Raw genomic sequence first — 20,346 nt, forward strand, 5'->3', positions numbered from 1 at the left:
GACCTGGGCCACCACACACAGGCAGCACCCCCTGACACTAAGCCCTGGGTCACTGCACACAGGCAGCACCCCAACACTAAACCCTGGGTCACCGCACAGAGGCAACACCCCTCCCCTGACACTAAGCCCTGGGTCACCGCACACAGGCGACACCCCGACACTAAGCCCTGGGACACCGCACACAGGCAACACCCCTCCCCTGACGCTAAGCCCTGGGTCACCGCACACAGGCGACACCCTGACACTAAGCCCTGGGACACAGCACACAGGCGGTACCCCGTGACACTAAACCCTGGGTCACTGCACACAGGCAGCACCCCGACACTAAGCCCAGCTCTTCTGGCCTCATTTCCTCCCAGGTCCCAGCTCAGAGATGGCGCCCATGCAGGTGGGCAAGACAGGCTGAGGACACCGCGTTGCCCCACCCATCACTTGGACACAGGCTGGTCTGTGAGCGCTCCCTACGGGAACTCTGGATGGCCCTATGGCGCCTCCTTTTCTCCCTGTTGGGGACCTGCCCCTGGGCCCCACCTTCCCAGTGGCACTGTGGGTCACCTCAGGCCGTCCCCTGCCCTCAGGCCTGCCGGGCCCCTCAGCTGCACCTTGCTTTTGGTCTGACCAAGCACAGAGCTGACATTTGTGGTGGGTAAATACCACCCTTTTGGTCTGTGCCTGTCAAAGTCATTTTGGATCTTCATCCTGTCATCCGTCACATCAGACATCCTCCCAGATCTGTGTCACAGCCTGGCAGGATCACATGGTTTGTCTGTCTGCGCCCCACGGGTGGCAGGAGCTGCTCCAGAGGGACCAGGCTGAGCTCCAGACACCCTGAGGGCCTGTTTCCCGCCAGGGAGGCCCCAGCCTGGCCCCTGAGTGACTCCCTTTGTCACACCTCCTGGAGCCTGGACCTGGTCAGTGACCCCCTGAAGCTACTCCCAGGTGCCCCCACTGTCCCACCAGCCCCCACCCAGCACCTGGAAGGAGGGGGCACTGCCTGTCTCCTAGACATTCTCCCTGGACCTTCCAGTGACCTGCCCAGCCTGGGTGGTCCCTTGCTTTGAGGACTCTGCAGGGATTTGAGGGGCTTCTGTCATGGCCACCAGTCTGGTCTTCCCTGGGTCCAGCCATCTCCCCTGTCATAACTTGACTCACTCATAAAAACAGAGTGGCTGGACTGGGTCCTGTACCCACCTCTACTCAGTCCACAGCGTCCTTCCCGCCGTTGCCTGCCGGGGTCCCGGAGAGCCGGTGGTCCCAGGGTCTGGGCAGGGCTCTGGGAGTTTGCTGCACAGATACTTTCTTCAGTGCCCTGCCCCTCATCCGCAGGTCCCAGATCGTGACCCCCAGGCCTGTGGCTTCAGCGCTGTGAGCTGTTTCTGTAAAGTTTGTAGGAACCGAGGTGATGCTGGTGCTAGCCTGGGTGGGTTGCACAGGGCTTGCTGCAGTCCCTGAACCCAGTCCAGCCCATGCCCTGCTGTGCCAGTGCAGCAAATGGGGCCGGCGCCAGGCTTTTCGGCTCTGCAGGCCTCAGACTCCCAGAGACCACCAGACCACTCCTCAGTTCCTGCCCTGGGACAGTGGAGGCTCGGCCTAGCCCCCAGCAGGGCTCCCAGACAGGTCTACCATGCAGCTCTGCTGGAGGGTGGAGGGTCCCACGCTGTGTGGGAGCTCAGAGCTGGCGTCTGAGTGGGCATGGGGGCGTGCCAGCACCCACCACCCTCTGCATGCTGACGAGGGACGTGAATGGCCCACAGCCTGCAGAAGCTCCTCCAGCCTGCGTGCCTAGCACAGACGCAGCCTGGGCTCCCTTGGCAACCAAGGCTGGCTTATCTCAGCTGTCAAGTGGGGTATGCTTCTACGGTGGGGCTTTCCCTGGGTCGTGGTCTCCCTTTTTGGCTCAGACACAGCCAGCTGGGCGGGCAGGACAGGACAGGGCAGGGCTGGGCTGTGGGTGATGAGAGGCATTTACCCCGGGGCAGTTTCTTCCAGAGACGGCGGGGGCTCCTAAGTATGCAGGCTCTCCCAGCCATGTGGCTCACAGACAGTGCCCGGCTCACACCTGGCTCTGCCTCTCAGGGGTCTTCTCTGTATGGCACAGAGCTAGGCTGCCTCCCTAATTCAAAGGCCAGGGGACAAGCTGAGAAGTGGTCTGTCCAGGCTCCCCAGTTGGGGGGGTGTTGGTGGGGGTCTGCCCTGTGGGACATCTTCTGCCTGAAGCTGAGACCGTGGTGGCACTGTGGCCCCCCTGCCGGGGCAGTGGGAACAGTGACCTGTGGTCTCTGGTGGTTCCCTGCTACCTTAGAATTCCAGGTGGCCACATTCTTTCTTCAGAAGGGGGTCTCTGTGAAATGATGCATGACAAACACCACTTATGGAAAGGAGGTTTCCTGTGATCGACCCGTATGCACCCTGACAGAAGGTCAGGTCTGGGGATGTGTTCCGGGAGGGGCTGGTCCTGGGGCTGGAGGGGTGGATTCTTTCTTTTTTAAAATCTCTCTCTCCGACTTCTGATTTTTGCCACACGATGATGTCACTGCCTTTCTAAGAAAACTCCCCCAAAGGCAGCTTTGTTCTTTTCCATTCTGACGGTGGCTGCCCCTCCCCCCCGCACGCCCTCCCCTCGCACACGCGTGTGCACACGGCCTCGCTCCCTGGGAGCCCTCGGCAGGCCCCTGGTCCAGGCCAGCCCAGCGGAAAGGCCACCGGTGGGGGCCTGCAAGGTCCCGCATCCTCTCAGCAGAGACCACTCCCCAAGCACTCTGCCTGGGCTTTGTGGGAGTTGGTGCTGGAGAAGGAATTGTGATTACTTGCTTTATTTTTGAATGTTTTTCCTTCCGGTCTTAAAAGCAATGCAAACTCTTTATTTAAAAACAAAAAGATGAGAGAAGAGAAAGAAACACCATCCCCTATCTCCGAGAAAAGGCTGGCACCGTGGGTGGACCAGCAGCACACTGAGGGGGCAGCCTGGTGGAGGGGCCTGTGCTTTGCTGAGGGCACTAAGCCCTGTGGGGGGGCCTTGCCACTATCCCAGCCCTGCCAGATCCCCAGGGGACCCCAGAACTTCCCAAATGACCTCCTTCTAGAAGCTGGGCAGGTGCAAAGGGGTGGCCTGGGAACCCGGGTCTATCCTGCACCTCCAGACATCAGGACGCCTCCAGGCTCTCACACCCCACAGGCAGTCCTGGTGTGGCCTCCCCAGCTCCTGACTCCGGGTGGGCCCATCCTCCCTTCTGAACCCCTGTTTCTGAGAATGAGGTGGTTTTGGAGCTCGTGAGCAGAAGAGCAGTCAGCACTGGATGGCAGCCGAGCATCACCTGGCACTCGGAGCCAGACCCCTGAGTACCCTGTCGCTGCAGCCTGGAGACCAGGCTGGCCAGGACCCCTCCCCAAAGGCCTCGCAGTGGGCAGAGATTGGGGTGTGTGTGGGCATACATACCATGTGAGTGACTCTGTGGTCTGTGTGTGTGGAGTATGTGGTGTGTGGCCTGCGTGGTCTTTCTGTGTGGTATACGCTGACCCACGTGTGTGGATTGTGTGGTCTGTGTGTGTGGTGTATATGGGCACATGTGTGGTCAGTGGTATGTACATTCACACGTGTGTGGGTGTGTTTGGTCTGTGTGTGCACGTGTGTGGTGTGTGTACATGCACATGTGTGTGTGAGTCCCGTGTGGTATGAGGGGAACAGCTGTGGGAGAGCCAGGGAGCTCCACTCTGGAGCTCCAGCCACCCTGGCTCTTGGCTGCCCTGGCCCTGTCAGTAGTCCCAGAAGGAGGTTTTGGGGTCACTCAGGTGTTGGGCTGGGTGTTCTCATTTGGAGAATGGGACCCTGGGGTTGGGGTGAGTCCTGGGCCAGCCCCTGGCCTGGCAGAAGCCATCCCTGCCCTTGCATCTACTGCAGGCTCCAGGCATCCACCTGCTGGGGCTGAGCCGAGGGCCACGACAGCCCAGAAAGGCTCAGAGGCACCACGGCCCGGCTGCCACGTGGATCTCAGATGCTGGCCTCCAGCACCATGGGAGAAGAACGTGTGCTGTTGAGGCTGCCCAGTGCACAGCTCGCCGTGGCGCTCTGTTACGCAGGAAGCTCCTGCACAGCCCTGACGCCTCCTCTAGGAAGCCTCCCGGTGGCCGCAGGGCAGGGATGTAGGGGTGGCTTTGTTTCAGGGCTCAGTACCATCTTGTCCACATAATTTGGTTCGAATTGTGTACCTGAGGACTGAGAGTTTGGTTGGCCGTGGCTGGTTTGGGGGCCGCCTGGGTGAGGGTGAACTGGGATTGGAAACCCTCCAGTGCACCTTGGTGTGGCCCTGCCCAGTGTGTGGCACCTGTGCCCCTTACAGAGGAGGAGGGCAGCTAGGAGGGACAGCGGCTTGCCCGGGGCGCTGGCCATGCCAATACCCTGGCCGGTCAGGTAGCGCCTGAGGGGTGGGCTGTGTGGTTGGTGACTTAGTCAGTGACCAGGCTCAGCAGCAGGGCGAGCAGGCTGTCTCAGGCTCAGCGGTACCCCCACCACTGCTGTGGCCGTCTCCCCATGGCACCAGCTACTGTGCGTGGATGATTCCAGAGAACTGCCTCATGCTGGGCCCTGCCCCAAGGAGGCAGGTGGCCCTGGGGTGGCCTGGACACCGTGAGTCTCTGCTGGGGCTGATGTTAGAGGGAAGGGTCTGGGGTCAAGGCGGCGGCAACGCAGCCTGGAATAGTGGAGTGGCCCAGAGCCAACCTGCAGAGCTTAACACAGCAGCCGGGGACCATACTCCGATCATAGCGACTTCTGCATAAATCACCACGTAAGGACGTGTGCTCGGGACCCGCCCAGATGCGTGCTACTCCGCAGCATGGCTTTGACGCAGTCACCGCTGTTATCCGGAGAGAAGCAGCACCTCATCCTCCCGGATGCTCTTTCCCCGCGGTATTTACTCATCCACTCCTTCACTTGTTCATTTGGTATCTCCCTTTTCTGGGAGAAGTGTGTAATTTTGTGTGCATTTTGCCCTCCCCACAGCCTTCGGGGAGGTGGCCCCGACAGGGCAACGAGGGTTTTGCTCATCGTGGGAGGGGCTTGGTGGTGGGGTTGGTTCACAGTCCCCGGGGAGGCCCCTGCTGCCCCAGCATCATTCCTGTGAACTCATGCCACGTGCACCCCGCAGCCATGCACCGGCCATGGCTCAGCAGGCCCCTATGCACTGGGCTCTGCAGCCAGGCCTGGGCCACCTTGGACAGCTCCATGCCCTGCACCATGGGCAGAAGGGGCTGAGGCAGGCCGGTCTGGTGCCCACTGGAGTTGTTCCCTGTGCTTCCTGGTCACAATCAGACATGGGCACTCCCCAGGTTTGAGGACAGCCTGAGCCGTGTTGGGTGTTGGGGTGAGAGAGCTGGACGACCCCTCCAAGTTCCTCCAAGCCACACCCTACTAGTACATGTGACGTCAGCTCTGGCCAGGGTGCTGGGCTGGAGGACCCAGAGGTGACAGTTGACAAGGCAGGTGCCGGAGGAGGGGGCGTCTAAGGTTATCGTAGGAGAAAGAGTGGGATGGATAAGGAGGGGCACCCAGGCTGGAGAAACAGCTGCTGGGAAGCGCCCAGGCATTGCCTGCAGGTTCCTCTCCGCAAGGCTGGAATGGCCACCCTTCGTCCCTCATGCACCCACCATGGCTTTCCTCGGAGTCACCTCCCTGCCATCCTGTTGTTCTGAGCCCCCCAGGCAGCCCCCAGACTCTCTGCTGATCTCCACAGGCTGGGAGCCCTGAGTCCGGGCATCTCTAATGCTGCCGCCATCTCCCCCAGGTGGAAGGAGCCGCTGGGGAGGAAACCACACTGTTCTCACTGCCGGGGCCGCTGGGGGAGGAAACCACACTGTTTTCTCACTGCCGGGGCCGCTGGGGAGGAAACCACACTGTGTTCTCACTGCCGGGGCCACTGGGGAGGAAACCACACTGTGTTCTCACTGCCGGGGCCGCTGGGGAGGAAACCACACTGTTCTCACTGCCGGGGCCGCTGGGGAGGAAACCACACTTCTCACTGCCGGGGCCGCTGGGGAGGAAACCACACTGTTCTCACTGCCGGGGCCGCTGGGGAGGAAACCACACTGTGTTCTCACTGCCGGGGCCGCTGGGGAGGAAACCACACTGTTCTCACTGCCGGGGCCGCTGGGGAGGAAACCACACTGTTCTCACTGCCGGGGCCGCTGGGGAGGAAACCACACTGTTCTCACCGCCGGGGCCGCTGGGGGAGGAAACCACACTGTTCTCACTGCCGGGGCCGCTGGGGAGGAAACCACACTGTTCTCACTGCCGGGGCCGCTGGGGAGGAAACCACACTGTTCTCACTGCCGGGGCCCCAGGGTGTTGCACAGGGGAGCGCTTGCAGCGGGCGCTCGTTACCTGCTCGGAGGAAGGAGTGAGGCAGCCGGTGAGTGGACATCCAGGTGGTTCCAGGGAGCAGGTGTCCACGTGGCGCTGGATGGCAGGGGACCTGTCACTCACCATTCAGGGTGGATTTGGGCAGCACTGGCTGAGGGACAGGCTCCATCCTGCCCTGGGGGTGCTGGGTTTTCATCTTTACCTGGAGCGCGGGCACTGTCTTTATCTGTCAGTGTTAACATCTGGCCGTGATTGGCGGTGGCCGTGCCGCGTTTTACCGGCAGAGTGGCGTCTTAGATTCCATGGGTTGATTTGCAGGTAGAACTTCCTGGTGTTTCACCTTCCCGCTCCTGAGACGCCCGGGCTGCCCGCCCCTTGCAGAGACAGCCTTCTCCTTGGAATTTAGGGGATGTGGAGGGGGCAGCGAGGAAAGCCAGGGAAATTATTTATGCTGGCACCTTTGGAAGAAATGTGCCCCTTCTCTGTACCACAGGTGATCTCAGACCCTGACTCTGCCCCCAGGGTCCTTCCCGCCTACCTCCTGCCCCGTGGGGTGTCTGTAATGTGGGGAGCAGAGGTGGTATGACGAGAGATCAGGGATGCAGGGTACCCCTGTGGGAGCCTGTCCACGACACCCATGGGTGATGGGTGTCTGCACAGCACATCCATGAAGCTTGGGTGTACCTGTGTCTGCATGGGCACGTGCACCCCTGGGGAGCATATCCTCATGTGCTGCTAGTGAGCCTGGGCCCCCTGGCCTTAGTGTGCTCATACCTGGGTGGCACCCGTGTAAACCTGCATGCCTGTGGCTCACTCCAGGGGTGTGGTGTGTGCACATCTGTGCCTTGTGTGCGGCCATGTGTGCCTGTGTGCATATATGTACATGCACATATGTGTGTGGGGGCGTGCACGGCACTGTGGGAGGGCAGAGGAAACCCTGAACGCTTTGGCATTGATACACACAGTGGTGCCTGCCTGCTCATGCCTCTGTACCCAGGCGGGGATGGCAGTTCCTCCCTGGCAGCGTGGCTGGTTCCACACAGCCTTTGACAAGCCTGAGAGGGGGTCTGACCTGTTTTCCGGCTCCAAAATGCCATGCCCTGGGTCCAGTGTGCTGGCGCTTGGGAATGGAGACCAAGCACTGTGCCTCGTAGAGCCCGGCTTCCCTCCAGCAGCGCCTGATTGTGTGCAGGAGAGCCAGCTCCCTCCTCGTGATCCGAGCCTTTCATTTCCGGGCGTGACAAAGATGGGGCTGCGTTTAATTTCCTGTCTGCCAAGGCAGTGCTGCCTGAACGCCAGGCTGTGCACAGGGTGGAGGTCGCCGACTTGACCCAGCTCTGGCTTCCATCGAGCGCTCCTTGCTGGCAGCCTTCGAGGTGCTTTCGGACGCTCCCTCTGAGTGAAGCGGTCTCCCTGCCCTGTGGCCTGGCTGCCGGGGGCCCCTTGGTGGGTGGGCTCTGGCTATGGGTGTCTGTAACGTGTGGCCACTCATTTGCTTCTGCTCCTCTCTGCAGGTCAGCTGGCCGCCGGCACCTGTGAGATTGTGACCCTGGACCGGGACAGCAGCCAGCCTCGGAGGACGATCGCCCGGCAGACCGCCCGCTGTGCGTGTAGAAAGGGGCAGATCGCCGGCACCACGAGAGCCCGGCCCGCCTGTGTGGACGGTAAGCACCTGCAGCCCTGGGACCCCTCCGGGCGCTGAGCGCGGCATCCCCGAGGGTGCCTCTTCCCTGATGGGGCCCCTTCCCTGAAGGTCCCCCTAGGCCTTGGTGTATCCTCAGGTCAGGCCCCTGGCCATTGGCACAGCTGCTCCCGTGGATGTGTGAGCTTGTGGCTTGGGGACTGGCTGGGGCGCAGTCTCCAGTTCCTGGGGGTGGTCAGGGAGATGCCGGCACCCTGCCTTACTTGCCTGTGTGTGGGGGTCTCTTGCCCGAGGCTGTGGTTCTTTGGTGTTGCCTCTGGGAGAGGAAAAGGACAGCAGAGGGGCCGTCTGCAGGACGGCGAGGTCCCCTGGGTGCTGTTCCGTCGTCTACGTGTGGTCTGGCCGAGGCTGCCAGCGGGACCTGGCTCCTTGTCTCTGGGTCTGACCAGTTCAAGACACTCTCGTGCCTAGGCTCGGGAGGCCACAGCTCCGGCCCCCATGGGCTCTGAGCACGTGCAGAGGAGCGCCTGCTGTCAGCTGGTGGTGATCCCCGGCCCCTAGATGTCAAGCTGCTGACAAGCTGCGCTGTGGCTCAGCCTTGCTGGAAAGGGCACTTGGAAAGGGCACCTGCTATGAGGTGGCACAGGGTGGGAGGGGCTGTCCTGGCGCCTGGTGGGAGCCTGTCCGCTGGTAGGGAACTCTGCTGTACGTATGCTGTTGCTGACTGTAGGGGGAGTGTGGGCTTGACCAAGGTCTTTGGTGACTAGCCAGGCTCAGGGGTCAGTGTGAGACCTGGGAACCCCACAGCCGGGACCCCCCCAAGGCCCAGTGTGTCCTGGGAAGGCGTCTGGTGTCAACACCAGCCAAAGGTCAGGGGTGGGCGCGTAGGGCCGGCATTAAATCCAGGCTGCCCGCCCCCCTTGTGACCAGAGTGGGTGGGGAGACCCCTCCCTGGGGCAGATATGGGCACTGCTATGGGCCTAGCCGGCAGCAGCCGTGTGCCAGTCCAGGCAGCCATGGGGTGAAGGAGCCCACGCGGGGTATTGGATGCCTTGGTTCCAGGCGCAGCAGCTTGACCACAGCCCAGGAGAGAGTGCAGGGAGGGGGGGTCCCCTGTGGGTGAGATGCGAAGTCCCCTAGGCGGGGGGCCTGAGGCCACTCCTTGGGGTGGAGAGAAACCAGCATCCCTGAGTGGCAGGCGTAGACTTGAGCTGCTGTGGGGTTGCCCTCGTGCTGCGGCCTGGTGGGGGCAGAGGCCCTGCAAAGCCAGGAGAAGGTAGGGGCAGGGGCTGGGCAGGTGGAGTAAGGCCGAGGATATATAGGGGTGTCACTGGCTGGTGGCCCCTCCAGGCCTTGGTGGACTTCAGGGCAGCTATATCCGTGGCATCCTGCACTGAACATGGGTGCAGGCATCTTAGGCCGGGTGCAGCGCTCACTGGCCTTCCAGGGACGTGGTGCAGGGACCTGTGGAGATGGGTCCCAGACTCAGCTGGCCCACCCCATGGAGGGCAGACCCCTGCCAGGCTTCCCAGGGCTGGATTTGGAGTCCGGGTTTTCTGACTCTGGTCAAGGGTCCTTTTCTCCCCTGCTGCCCCTGCGGGGGCTCCAGATACCCAACTTCAGATCCCACCGACTCTGCCCAGGAGCCCGACGTGGGCAGCCTTGCCCTTGTGCTGTGCTGTGATCTGGAACACGGGGTCAGGGATAGAGCCTGCTGCTTCGTAGGTGCTGGTGAAGGTCCATGGAGAAGGGATGGGGCGCACAGAGATAGGGCCGAGGTATCCTGAGCACCCCACGGGGGGAGGCGGCTGCACTAGGAATAAGAACGCCCGTGTAAGCCGGACGCAGTGGCTCACGCCTGTAATCCCAGTACTGTGGGAGGCTGAGGCAGGTGGATCACGAGGTCAGGAGTTCAAGACCAGCCTGGTCAAGATGGTGAAACCCCATCTCTACTAAAAATACAAAATTAGCTGGGCGTGGTGGCGTTCACCTGTAATCCCAGCTACTTGGGAGGCTGAGGTGGAGAATTGCTTGAACTCAGGAGGCGGAGGTTGCAGTGAGCCGAGGTCGCACCACTGCACTCCAGCCTGGGCGACAGAGCGAGTCTCAAAAAAAAAAAAAAAAAAAAAAACTCCCAGTATGACCAGGAGAAAGGTGTTCTAATAGGACAAGCCCTTGATCCCCTAAAGCCGGATAGACCCCTCTTGGGGTTCTCAGCAGAGTCAGGGCGTGGTCAGGAGGATGAGGGCTGACGGAGTCACTGAGCTTCCTCCGGGTGTCTCACTGATGAACGTGTCCTAAGACTGTGCAGGAATAGGCCAGGCGGTGAGTCTGCCCCAGGGCCCACTACCTGGACCCCTGACCCCTGTGGCCTTTACAGGAAGGGAGGGAGGGGAGGGGGCTGCAGGCTCTTGGCTGAAGGGAGCGCGCTCTGCCCAGGTTTCAGCCTGTGCACCTCTCCTCCCCGCAGATGCCCTTTGCACCTGGGGGTTGTGTGCACTGCTCAGGTGGGGTACCCGGGAAGAACTCATGGGCCAGGTGGCCTTCCGGCTGAGCCACCTGTCTTCCCTAGACCCTGCAGCCGTGTGCCACCGGCCCTCCTGCCACCAGCCCTGAGGGTTTCTGGGAAGCTCTTTGGCACTTGGGAGGGGGATTGTGGGGCGAGAGGCTGAGCTTGCTGGAGTGGGCTGGAGGAGAGGGGAGCCATCAGAGGCTTCTGGTGCATTTTGAGGACCTGGGGCGGGAGGAGCGGGCCCTGGAGCCTTGTTTTTGTCCTTATTAAAAACATCTATCAATTTGCATCTGTGGAAGGCATGTGATTAAACACCAGGTACGCAGGGCCTCAGGGCCGCTCTGTGGCTCTCAGGCCTCGGTTCTACAGAGCTGGATCCCGGGGCAAGCTGGGGCAGAGATGTGGCGGCCTTCTTTCCAGGGAAAGGGACTGGTTCTCCCACAGCCACTGCCCTCCTGGCTGTCTGTATCTGGAACCACTGGAACACATGGTGGCCAGGGCGCCTTCTCGGGATCACTGATGCTTCCCAAGACTGGGAAGGAGAGAGGTGCTCTGCACTGCCAAGGAGTTCACAGCCAGGCCGTCCTTTCTTCTCATGACTTCCGCCCGCCCGTGGGGAGAGTTGGGGTCAGAATTGATTACTAATTGAATCTGGGTCTGCTCATCTGAAACCGCATTCACTTCCCTCTCACCAGGAGCCTCCTGTGCCTCAGGAGCTGGGTCCCAGAGACCCAAATTAAAACCGTACCATTTTCAAGGGGGGCCAAACAAATTAGTTAGCTTGCTTCTTTTTGCACAGTGGGCATTTTCCAGGCTGCCATCTAATTTAATTTTTGCTTTTCTGTTTTCTTGCTCTGTGTGCATAATAAGTTTCCTCACTTGTGAATTGTGTTTGCTAAAGAGAAAACTTGTGCTGTGTTGGGCCGGGTTGGAATTGAATGTGAGTAGGGTTGAAATTGGGGAGGCACCTGCTCCCCCTACCGTGTTCCGTGACCAGAGGCGCCCGGAATGCCGGAGGAAGCCTGACTGTGCTCACTTGTTCATTCATTGGCTGCTTAATTATTCATACATTTGCTCACTCACTCATCTGTTGAAAGAAGGTGTATACCCATGGCAGCAGGGGAGGTGAACGGGGGCGTCAACTCAAAACACCCAATACAGAGAGCCATGCAGTGCTGCAGGTGCGGGAATTCAGACTGTGGCCCCAGAGTGTCATCACTTCTTCCTGCTGGGACCTCAGCAAGGATGCATCCATGAGGGGACATTTGAATAGGGTATTGAAGGATGAAGAGGAGCTCACTAGAAATGCTTCTCTTTATGAAAAGAGGGGGCCAATGGTTAGAGAGGAATTATAGCCTCCAGCCTCCCCGGCCTTGTCTCTGAGCTAAAGCATTTCTGGGTGAACCATGTCCCTGCCTGTACGGGGCAGGGCTGTGAGTCTGTGCACCTGCATGTGAGATCCAACTTATGGAACCATCAGTGAAAGATTCAAACACAAACCAACCACGCACTGCGGTGCTTTCCATCCTTACACACAATATCAGCACTGCAGTGCTTTCCATCCTTACACACAGTATCAGCACTGTGGCGCTTTCCATCCTTAAACACAAATATCAGCCACCGAGCCTCCCCTCCCCCAGGGCTGCCCTCTGAGGCAGGCACCCGGGTGGGTGATGCCCTGGTGGGCTGGGCAGGCCCTGCTTCTGCTCCTTTCTAGCTGTTTATGCAGCTGCACCAGGTTCCTTTTTCCATCATCACACCCGTGCCGGGTCCCGCAGCCACCACAGCACTGCACTGAGGACTGAGACCCTGTCCCCGAGTCCAGCGCTCACCCAGCCCTTGCCAGGCGTGCAGCAGGTGGCTGTACCTGGCCAGCCCTCCTCACTGAAGCAAGGTCTTCCTGTATGAATAGAGGTGCTGTCTCCTGCAAGTCAAGTTCTCCTGAAACTCCTTTCCCAGGAAATCAAAGACTGCAGCCCAGTGGTGGGGGCAGCAGAGGGTGGTGGTTTGTGGGTGGGACTGCCCCAGAGCCGAGCCAGAGGGGTGAAGGGTGGGAGCCTCAAGTCTCGGGCCTGGGTGGGGGCAGTTTTCCCTGGGAGCTTTTGAGGGAGTGGTAAGGTGCAGTCATGGCACTGCGCAGACTCAATGTCAGGGCCGCAGTGGCCACTGGGAGGTGCGGGACATCCCGGGCTGACCAATAGGTCTGGGGAGGCTGTGCCCAGGAAGGGGCAGGGTCGGAAGGCCTGGAAGTGGGGGCTGAGCGGAGCCTTGTATTCTCCAGACGTGAGGCCTTGCAAGCCACCTGGGTCCTGGGCTGGGAAAAGAGACAGAAACAGGCAGGTGGGCACTGCTGGGTTCTGGGCGGAGGTGTGGTGGCCGGAGTCTTTGCTTCTCCGTGTTGGGAGTTTGAGGCAGGTGTGGGACAGTAGAGGCCCTGCCCACTCTCAGGCCGCGTGGGTGGGTGGCAGTAGACGCACAGCCATAGGCAGGTGTGGGACAGTAGAGGCCCTGCCCACTCTCAGGCCGCGTGGACGGATGGCAGTAGACGCGCAGCCATAGGCAGGTGTGGGACAGTAGAGGCCCTGCCCACTCTCAGGCAGTGTGGGTGGGTGGCAGTGGACGCGCAGCCATAGTCAGGTGCACGCTGAGGCTGTGGTGTTTGGCGTCTGTGCTTCACATGTGGTTTAGAGTCCAGGTGTGAAGAAGAAGGGGCACCGCGAGGGGATCTGTGGTCAGTGTCACCTTCCACTCCACGTCCACAGCCCTGTCCTCATCCTCCACGTCCTCCAGCAGCAGGTCGGTGCGGGAGGGTGGAGGGTGCCCCGGCCACCTACAGGAGTCTGGAGATGGTCCCTGTCTTTGCTGTGGGGATGGATACCACACTGATGGCAGGGCCACGGGACCCTGGGCTGTGGGCCCCGGCAGTGACTGCAGGAGCCAGGATGGCAGGGAAGCCCCTTCTTCTCTTGCCTTTCCCCCGTTGTTGACCGTCATCACGCCTCGTAACTCATGATGCTCTAGAAACATGGGGTTTAATTACAGGAGTGCAGGAGGGAAAAGCCTTTCAGTTCCGAGAGGCCGGGCACAACGCATTGTCTCCACCTTGAGGCACTGGCGGGGCCCCCAGGGCCAGCTGAAAGCATGTTGTGGCGGGGACTGGGGTGAGGGACATGTTCCACCAGGAGAGACGTGAATCACCTGCTCTATCGTACACCAGACGCTGGGATTGCGCCAAGGTTCCTAAGATGCGGTGTCTGTGGCCGAGTCAGCCTGCCCCTACCAGTCGGTGCTCAGCCTGGCCAGGGGTCAGCCCCAGGGTGGCAGCTGTAGAGGCTGTGGCTGGCCCTGCCTGCCCCGTTCATCCCCTCGGCAAGTGGTGGTTGGGATAAGGAGGGCCCTGGTTCCCCACAGTTGTTCACACAACATGGGGTCATCCGTTTGACCATGGAGCTCACGGGACGCTGCCTGCTGGCAGTTGGCTGTCCATGGGCAGCCCTTCCTGCACTGAGCCCTGACCACCCTCGGCAGCCTGGCACCCCGCTCGGGCCGCCCAGAGCCATCCAGGAGGGGGTCTGGGCCCTCGCCAAATCACCGAGGCCCTGATCTGAGGAAGGATAATGAAGCTGTTTTTCAGAGGGGCCCAGACCCCCACATGGAGCACCCAGCTTTGCTCTGGGCGGTTTATTGGGCACCCGCTCCCCTAACAACCTTACTGAAAAAAGGACTCATGGTCCAGGTCCCTTCCAGTACGTGATGGAGACCAGCTGGAACCTGCCTGCCTCAGGATGTGCCCTCACCACTGCTTAGGGGCATGGGCGTGTCGGCTTCCTTTTGGGGGCTCAGGGAGAGCCCAGCATTTCTGGAGGTTTCCTGAGGCCACAGGCAACTGGGTCTGCAGCCGCGTCCTCACCCAGGTTTTGGGTCCTGGTCACCCTGGACCCCTCGTGGCTTGGGGTCCGTGCTTTGCGGCACAGAAGCTGTGGGTGCCGGTGTGGCCCTCTGCTTGGCAGACACTGCCAGCCACTGCATGACGTGACCGTGGTGGGGCTGTCAGGACACATACATCTCCGCGCAGACTGCTGCCACCCGCGGCCTTTTTGTTATGGAACCACTGCTGGGAGAGGGTGGTGTGTTATAAACGCTTGGCAAGCGGAGAGGCGCCTCGGGGCTGTTGGCGACACTTCCTTCCCCAGCACACCCCTCCGTTCCATTCTGCCTGGATCCAGATGGGATTGGAGATGCCCTGGGATGCGGGCACCACGCCCCTCAGTTCTGAGCACGATTGGTTTGTGAGGAGGATGGTGGGAAGAGACTCTGCCCCCGGTTCCCTAGAACGTGGATGTGAATTGCTTCAGTCCAGAGGATGCAGCCGCATCAGGCCCAGCAGATGGGCAGGGTAGGGCAGGTGTGTCTGCTGCTGGAGCCACAACTCACAGTGCCTTGGCCATCCCAGGCCCCAGCCGGGGCCACTCTCGTAGAGTTCTTTCAGGGAGGAGCTGACTGCCCGGCCCAGCCCATGGCTGTGGTCTGAGGGTACAGCGGCAACTATGCTAAAGGCCAGACAGTTGGCTTCATCAGAGTCCAGTTTTGCCAGAAGGGAGCGAGCTAGTCCTTCTCCAGCAAGTTCCCCGGCAGTTCCTTCCAGATCTTGGTGCGTTTAATTGTTGGAGAACCGCACAGCAGCTGCATGGCTCTCTGACGCCTCTGTAGAGAGATGAGGTGGGTGGAGCCAGGGTCTCCTGCTGCTCAGAACATGAACTCCCTTGAGTGTCCCCCACTGTGAAGCACCCCAACTCCCAGCTCCAGGGAGCACAGCTCGGGGTGAAGGAGAGGAGACCCCAGCATTCACGGGCACTACGCGAGTGTCACCAGATGGCAGACAGGGTTGGTAGATGAATTGCTGATTTTTGAGGTGCTGTGGGGACTCTCAGGGTGGGAGCACACCGGGAGGTGGCTGAGCAAACACAGGTGCCCGAGCCTCTCCGTGTCCAGTCATGTCAGGGTGTGCAACTCTGGAGGGAAGAGGGCGGTCTCCTTGCTCTGCTCCCTCCCTTTCACAAGGGAGGCTCTTTCCCAGGGCTGTGGACACAGGGCCCCTGCACTGCCAACCAGGGAACCAAGGGGAGGAGGAGACCAGGCACCCTGGGCTGGGCCTGACTGTGGGCAGACCACTGCCCTCCCCTGGGGCTGGGCGCTGGTGTCCTGGCCCCCTCGAGCTCTTGAAGTCTGCCCGTGGAAGGCCCACTGCATGTGGGCTGCATCGTCCATGGGCCTACAGGATTTGGAAGGAGCACGCCTGCTCCACTCATGCCCCTGCCCTGAACCCACCGTCACTCCTTCCCCTGAGGATGGGGACAGCCCGTGTCTGCTCCACGAGGCCCCCACTCCATGTGATTCGGGGACAGAGAGATGCAGGGTCCTGGGCAGTGGGACCCCAGGCTGTGCTGCTCAAGCACATCCCATCCCTCATCCCTGCTGGGTCCCTCTGCCAAGTACAGGCCTCCCGGCACTGACTTTCCTATCCTGATCACTCCCAACAAACTTGGGTGGGGTTTTAATTTTTTTTCGAATTCTGTCATTTTTGAGCCCAATGACTCAAATGACTAATAACTGTCTGGCATGGAGGAAAAGGAAGGGGAGGGCTGGGAGGAGCTCCTGTGTGAATTTGACCTTGATCCAGCACCCACTCCGCAGTCTCCCAGGCAGAAGGCCCCTGATGGGAGCTGGGACAGATACGGGGAGAGCAGGGGCAAACAAGAAGGGAGCATCTCCTTATCCCCACAGCCGTTTCAGGAGCACTGAGGGCTGGGAGGAAGGGCCACGGTGGGGCAGCCTAGGCCTGTGGGGTCTGTGGGCCCAGCACTGAGTCAGGCACAATGTGGTGGATCTGGTAGTAGCTGGATGCAGCAGTGTGGCAATCCAGGAGGGCTTCCTGGAGGAACTGGGCACTGTGTTTACAGGGGAGGCCACACCCATCTGTCATTGTGTACTGGGCATGGTTGTCACCCAGGACGCCCCAGGGTCCTTCAGCAGCAGGCATGAGTGGGGGTCCACTCCACATCCAGCCCTGCCCAGACCCCCCCCAGGTCAGACTGCTCCTGGAGCAAACCGTGTCTGAAGGGGCTGGCAGGATGCAGAGTGGACAGCAGCCCTCACTCTTCTGCGGGAAAAGCTTTCGTGTGCTTCCGTCGTTAGAAAAGTGAACGTAAGTACTTGGATATTTCTGTCTTGGTCCATTTTGTGATGATGAGACTGGGTAATTTATAAAGAAAAGAGATTTATTTTACACTGTTCCGGGGGCTGTGAAGTCCAAAATCAAGGCACCAGCGTGTTCAGTTGTGTGGTGAGGGCTGCATTCCCCAGAGAGGCAAAACGCCGTGTCCTCACGCGGTGGAAGGTGAAAGGGCGGAAGGGGGCCAAGCTCCCACAGTCAGGTCCTTTTACAGCATTCTCTCTCCAGGACGGTGGAGCCTTCATGACCTGAACATCAGTCACAGTGCCCATCTCCCAGCACTGCTGCGTTGGGAGTTAAGTTTCCAACACGTGAACTTAGGGAACACTTTTAGACCACAGCGACTTAGAAATATGTGTATGTTCTTAACACAGCTGTGGCCTCAAGCAGGTCCCCTGAGCTCTCTGAGCTGTGGGCAGAGAAGCAGAGGAGGAACAGTGTGGCTGAAGGCACAGTCCTGCCTGGCTTCCTGAAGCAAAACGCTGTTTCTTTCTTTTTTTTTTTTTTTTTTTCCCTGAGACCGAGTCTCGCTCTGTTACCCAGGCTGGAGTGCAGTGGTGTGATCTCAGCTCACTGCAAGCTCCGCCTCCCCGGTTCAAGCAGTTCTCTGCCTCAGCCTCCCCAGTAGCTGGGATTACAGGTACTCACCACCACGCCCGGCTAATTTTTTTTTTTTTATTTTAATAAGAGACGGGGTTTCATCATGTTGGCCAGGCTGGTCTTGAACTCCTGACCTCCTGATCCACCCGCCTCGGTCTCCCAAAGTGCTGGAATTACAGACGTGAGCCACTGTGCGCGGCCGACTCTGATTGTCAGGGTGTTACTTGCTCTCTGGAGTCTGCTAGAACCACCCTTGTGGTATACTGGAACTGGCTTGCACCAGATGGTGAGAACTATGGGTTAAATTTTCAGGAAATGTGTGAGTTAACTTATAATAATCCCATTATTAAAAACAAAATTATATAAACTGACCTGTAGATAAATTATACTGAAGCTGAAAGTATTCATGTGAACACACTAAGAAGAGTAAATGATACCTAAATTAAGTGGAAGAAAGACAGTAATAAAGATTAAAATGGGAATAGATGAAGTAAAAATAGAAAAATAATGAAAATCATCTAAACCAAAAGTTCTTTTTTTGAGATGGAGCCTCACGCTGCTGCCCAGGCTAGAGTGCAGTGGTGTGATCTCAGCCGTCTGCAACCTCTGCCTCCCAGGTTCAAGCAATTCTCCTGCATCAGCCTCCCAAGTAGCTGGAATTACAGGCTTGCACTGCCACGTCCAGCTATTTGTTTTTCGTTTTTCTATTTTTAGTAGAGATGGGGTTTCACTGTGTTGGCAAGTCTGGTCTCAAACTCATAGCCTCAAGTGATCTGCCTGCCTTGGCATCCCAAAGTTCCGGGATTACAGGTGTGAGCCACTGCCCACCCATCAGGTTAGTTCTTTCAAAGATAAATGAAATTGGCAAATCTCTAGCTAGGCTGATATGAGGGAGTGGAGAGGGATAGAGAAGAAGGAAAGTGAAGGAAGGCTTAAATTACCAGATCATAAATAAACGGGGACATTAGTGCCCACCATATGGAAATAAAAAGGTTAAAGGAATACTATGAACAATTGTATGCCAACAGCTTAAATAGTTTAGATGAAATGAGCGCATTCCTAGAAAGACATAAACTTCCAGAACCAACTCTAGAGGAAACAAAAAGTTTGAATAGACCTATGTTAAGTAAAAACAAGGAACGAGTAATCAAAACTTCCCGACAAGAAAAGCCCAGGACCAGGCTTCATTGGTGAATTGGTCCAAACATTTAAAGAAAAATTAACACCGTATCTTCTCAAGCTCTTCCAAAACATCAAAGAGTAGGGACCACTTTTTTTTTTTTGGGACAGAGTCTCGCTCTGTTGCCCAGGCCGGAGTGCAGTGGCGCGATCTCGGCTCACTGCAACCTCCGCCTCCCGGGTTCATGCCATTCTCCCGCCTCAGCCTCCAGAGTAGCTGGGACTACAGGCGCCGCCACCGCACTCGGCTAATTTTTTGTATGTTTAGTAGAGACGGGGTTTCACCCTGTTAACCAGGATGGTCTCGATCTCCTGGTCTCGTGATCCGCCCACCTCGGCCTCCCAAAGTGCTGGGATTACAGGCGTGAGCCACCGCGCCCGGCCAGGGGCCACTTCTTAACTCACTCTGTGAGGTTGGTATTGCCCTAATACCAAAGTATCAGACATCACAAGAAAACTACAGATCTGTGGATACAGACGTAGATGTCACTGTGGGTGGGTCTCCGTGTGGCCCCACAGTACCCCTCATCCCTGAGGCATGTGTGTCTCCTGCAGCACCACCATGATGGGGACGGTGCCATCCATGCCTGCATCTCTGCACAGAGCCTGTGGCCTATGTAAAGGCGCTCTGTGAATGTTTGTCAGTGGGTCTTGATACCTCCAAATGCCTGGTTGGAGCAGGTTTTCAGGGAGACCCGATGGTGAACAAAGCCAGAGAACCAGCAGGCCTGAGCAAGGGGCAGAGAGGGAAGGATAGGGGATGCTGCTGCTCATGAATCTGAGTGATGCCTTCCAGGTTCTTGATAGTGTTTGAAGTGTCCACTACACCCTGCTAATAATGCTGCTTCCCTCATCTTACACATGTTAATCAGCATCTGAGAATAATCAGCGTCTGCAAGAAGAAATATCTTTGAAAAATCTTTGAGGAAATCCTCTCCAGGAAGCCAAGAGCTGAGGGGGCCCAGCATGTGGTGCTGGCGCGGGCCCTGATTGCGGCCATTAGCAGGGATACTTGTGACATTTCAGGGAAGGGTACATGGGGTCTGCCTGATGCCAGAGGCACTTGAGCTGCTCCCGCCCGCTTCCACCTCTGAAACTCAGCCCCGCAAACACTCCCGAGGGCAGGGCGGTGGGAGGCAGCAAGGTCCCATGACTGCTGCGTTCCTGTTATGGCCCATCTGGGGATTCTGGGGCTCTTCTGAGGCTGACAGAGGCAGGTCCCGTGTCCTGAGCCTGCGGCATTGCTTGTCCATGGCAGATGCTGGATGGATGTGCACAGCCCATGGGCGCTCAGTTCCACAACTCCCTGCCTCTCTGGGTGGAGTTTAAATATGGATAATTTTTCAGCATCCTGAAAGCCACGCTGAGTCTTGGGTGAGTGACGGAGCACTGTGACAGTTGATACGGCCGGCAGGTTCAGGGCTGGCCTGTCCCAGCTCCTTCCAGAAGGGTTAGATGGATCACCCCATTCATTGTACAAACACCCATCCAGGGAAGTACTGCTGTGACCTCCTGTTAAAAGCAGGGAAACTGAGCCCCGCAAAGGGTGGAGCTGGCCCCAAGCCCACAGCTGGAAAGTGGGGGCACTGGGGCTTCAGTGCTGCATAGAAAGTCTCTGTTCTCTCCTGGAAATGCCCCTGCTGGCCCAGACCTAGGGCGTCGACGTGCAGAGAGAGAAAGGACCAGGCCTGTGGCCGCCTCTTGGGCTCCTGGGCAGTCATGGAATAAGGGTTCAAACGGACAGTGCCCTGTGCTGAGGGATGTGGAGGGAGCAGTGACCAGAGCCTAGAGGAAGGAACCACAGCCTCAGACTGTGGCGTCCAAAG

At 58.8% G+C, this 20,346-nt stretch overlaps 1 protein-coding gene across 5 annotated transcripts in view; it reads left to right on the forward strand.

The window, feature by feature from the left end:
• Positions 1-20,346, forward strand: part of TAFA5 (TAFA chemokine like family member 5) — a 324,865-nt gene that overhangs the window by 145,562 nt on the left and 158,957 nt on the right. For all 5 annotated transcript variants that reach the window (XR_011614234.1, XM_011754868.3, XM_011754869.3 and 2 more), the window contains exon 2: positions 7,870-8,019. Coding sequence is in view for 4 of the 5 variants with exons in the window: in XM_011754868.3 (XP_011753170.2) it covers positions 7,870-8,019 (150 nt within the window). In the remaining variant the exon portion in view is untranslated. The remainder of the gene's footprint in view (positions 1-7,869; positions 8,020-20,346) is intronic.

This window comes from Macaca nemestrina, chromosome 15 (assembly GCF_043159975.1).
Source record: "Macaca nemestrina isolate mMacNem1 chromosome 15, mMacNem.hap1, whole genome shotgun sequence".
NCBI classification, from domain to species: Eukaryota; Metazoa; Chordata; class Mammalia; order Primates; family Cercopithecidae; genus Macaca; species Macaca nemestrina.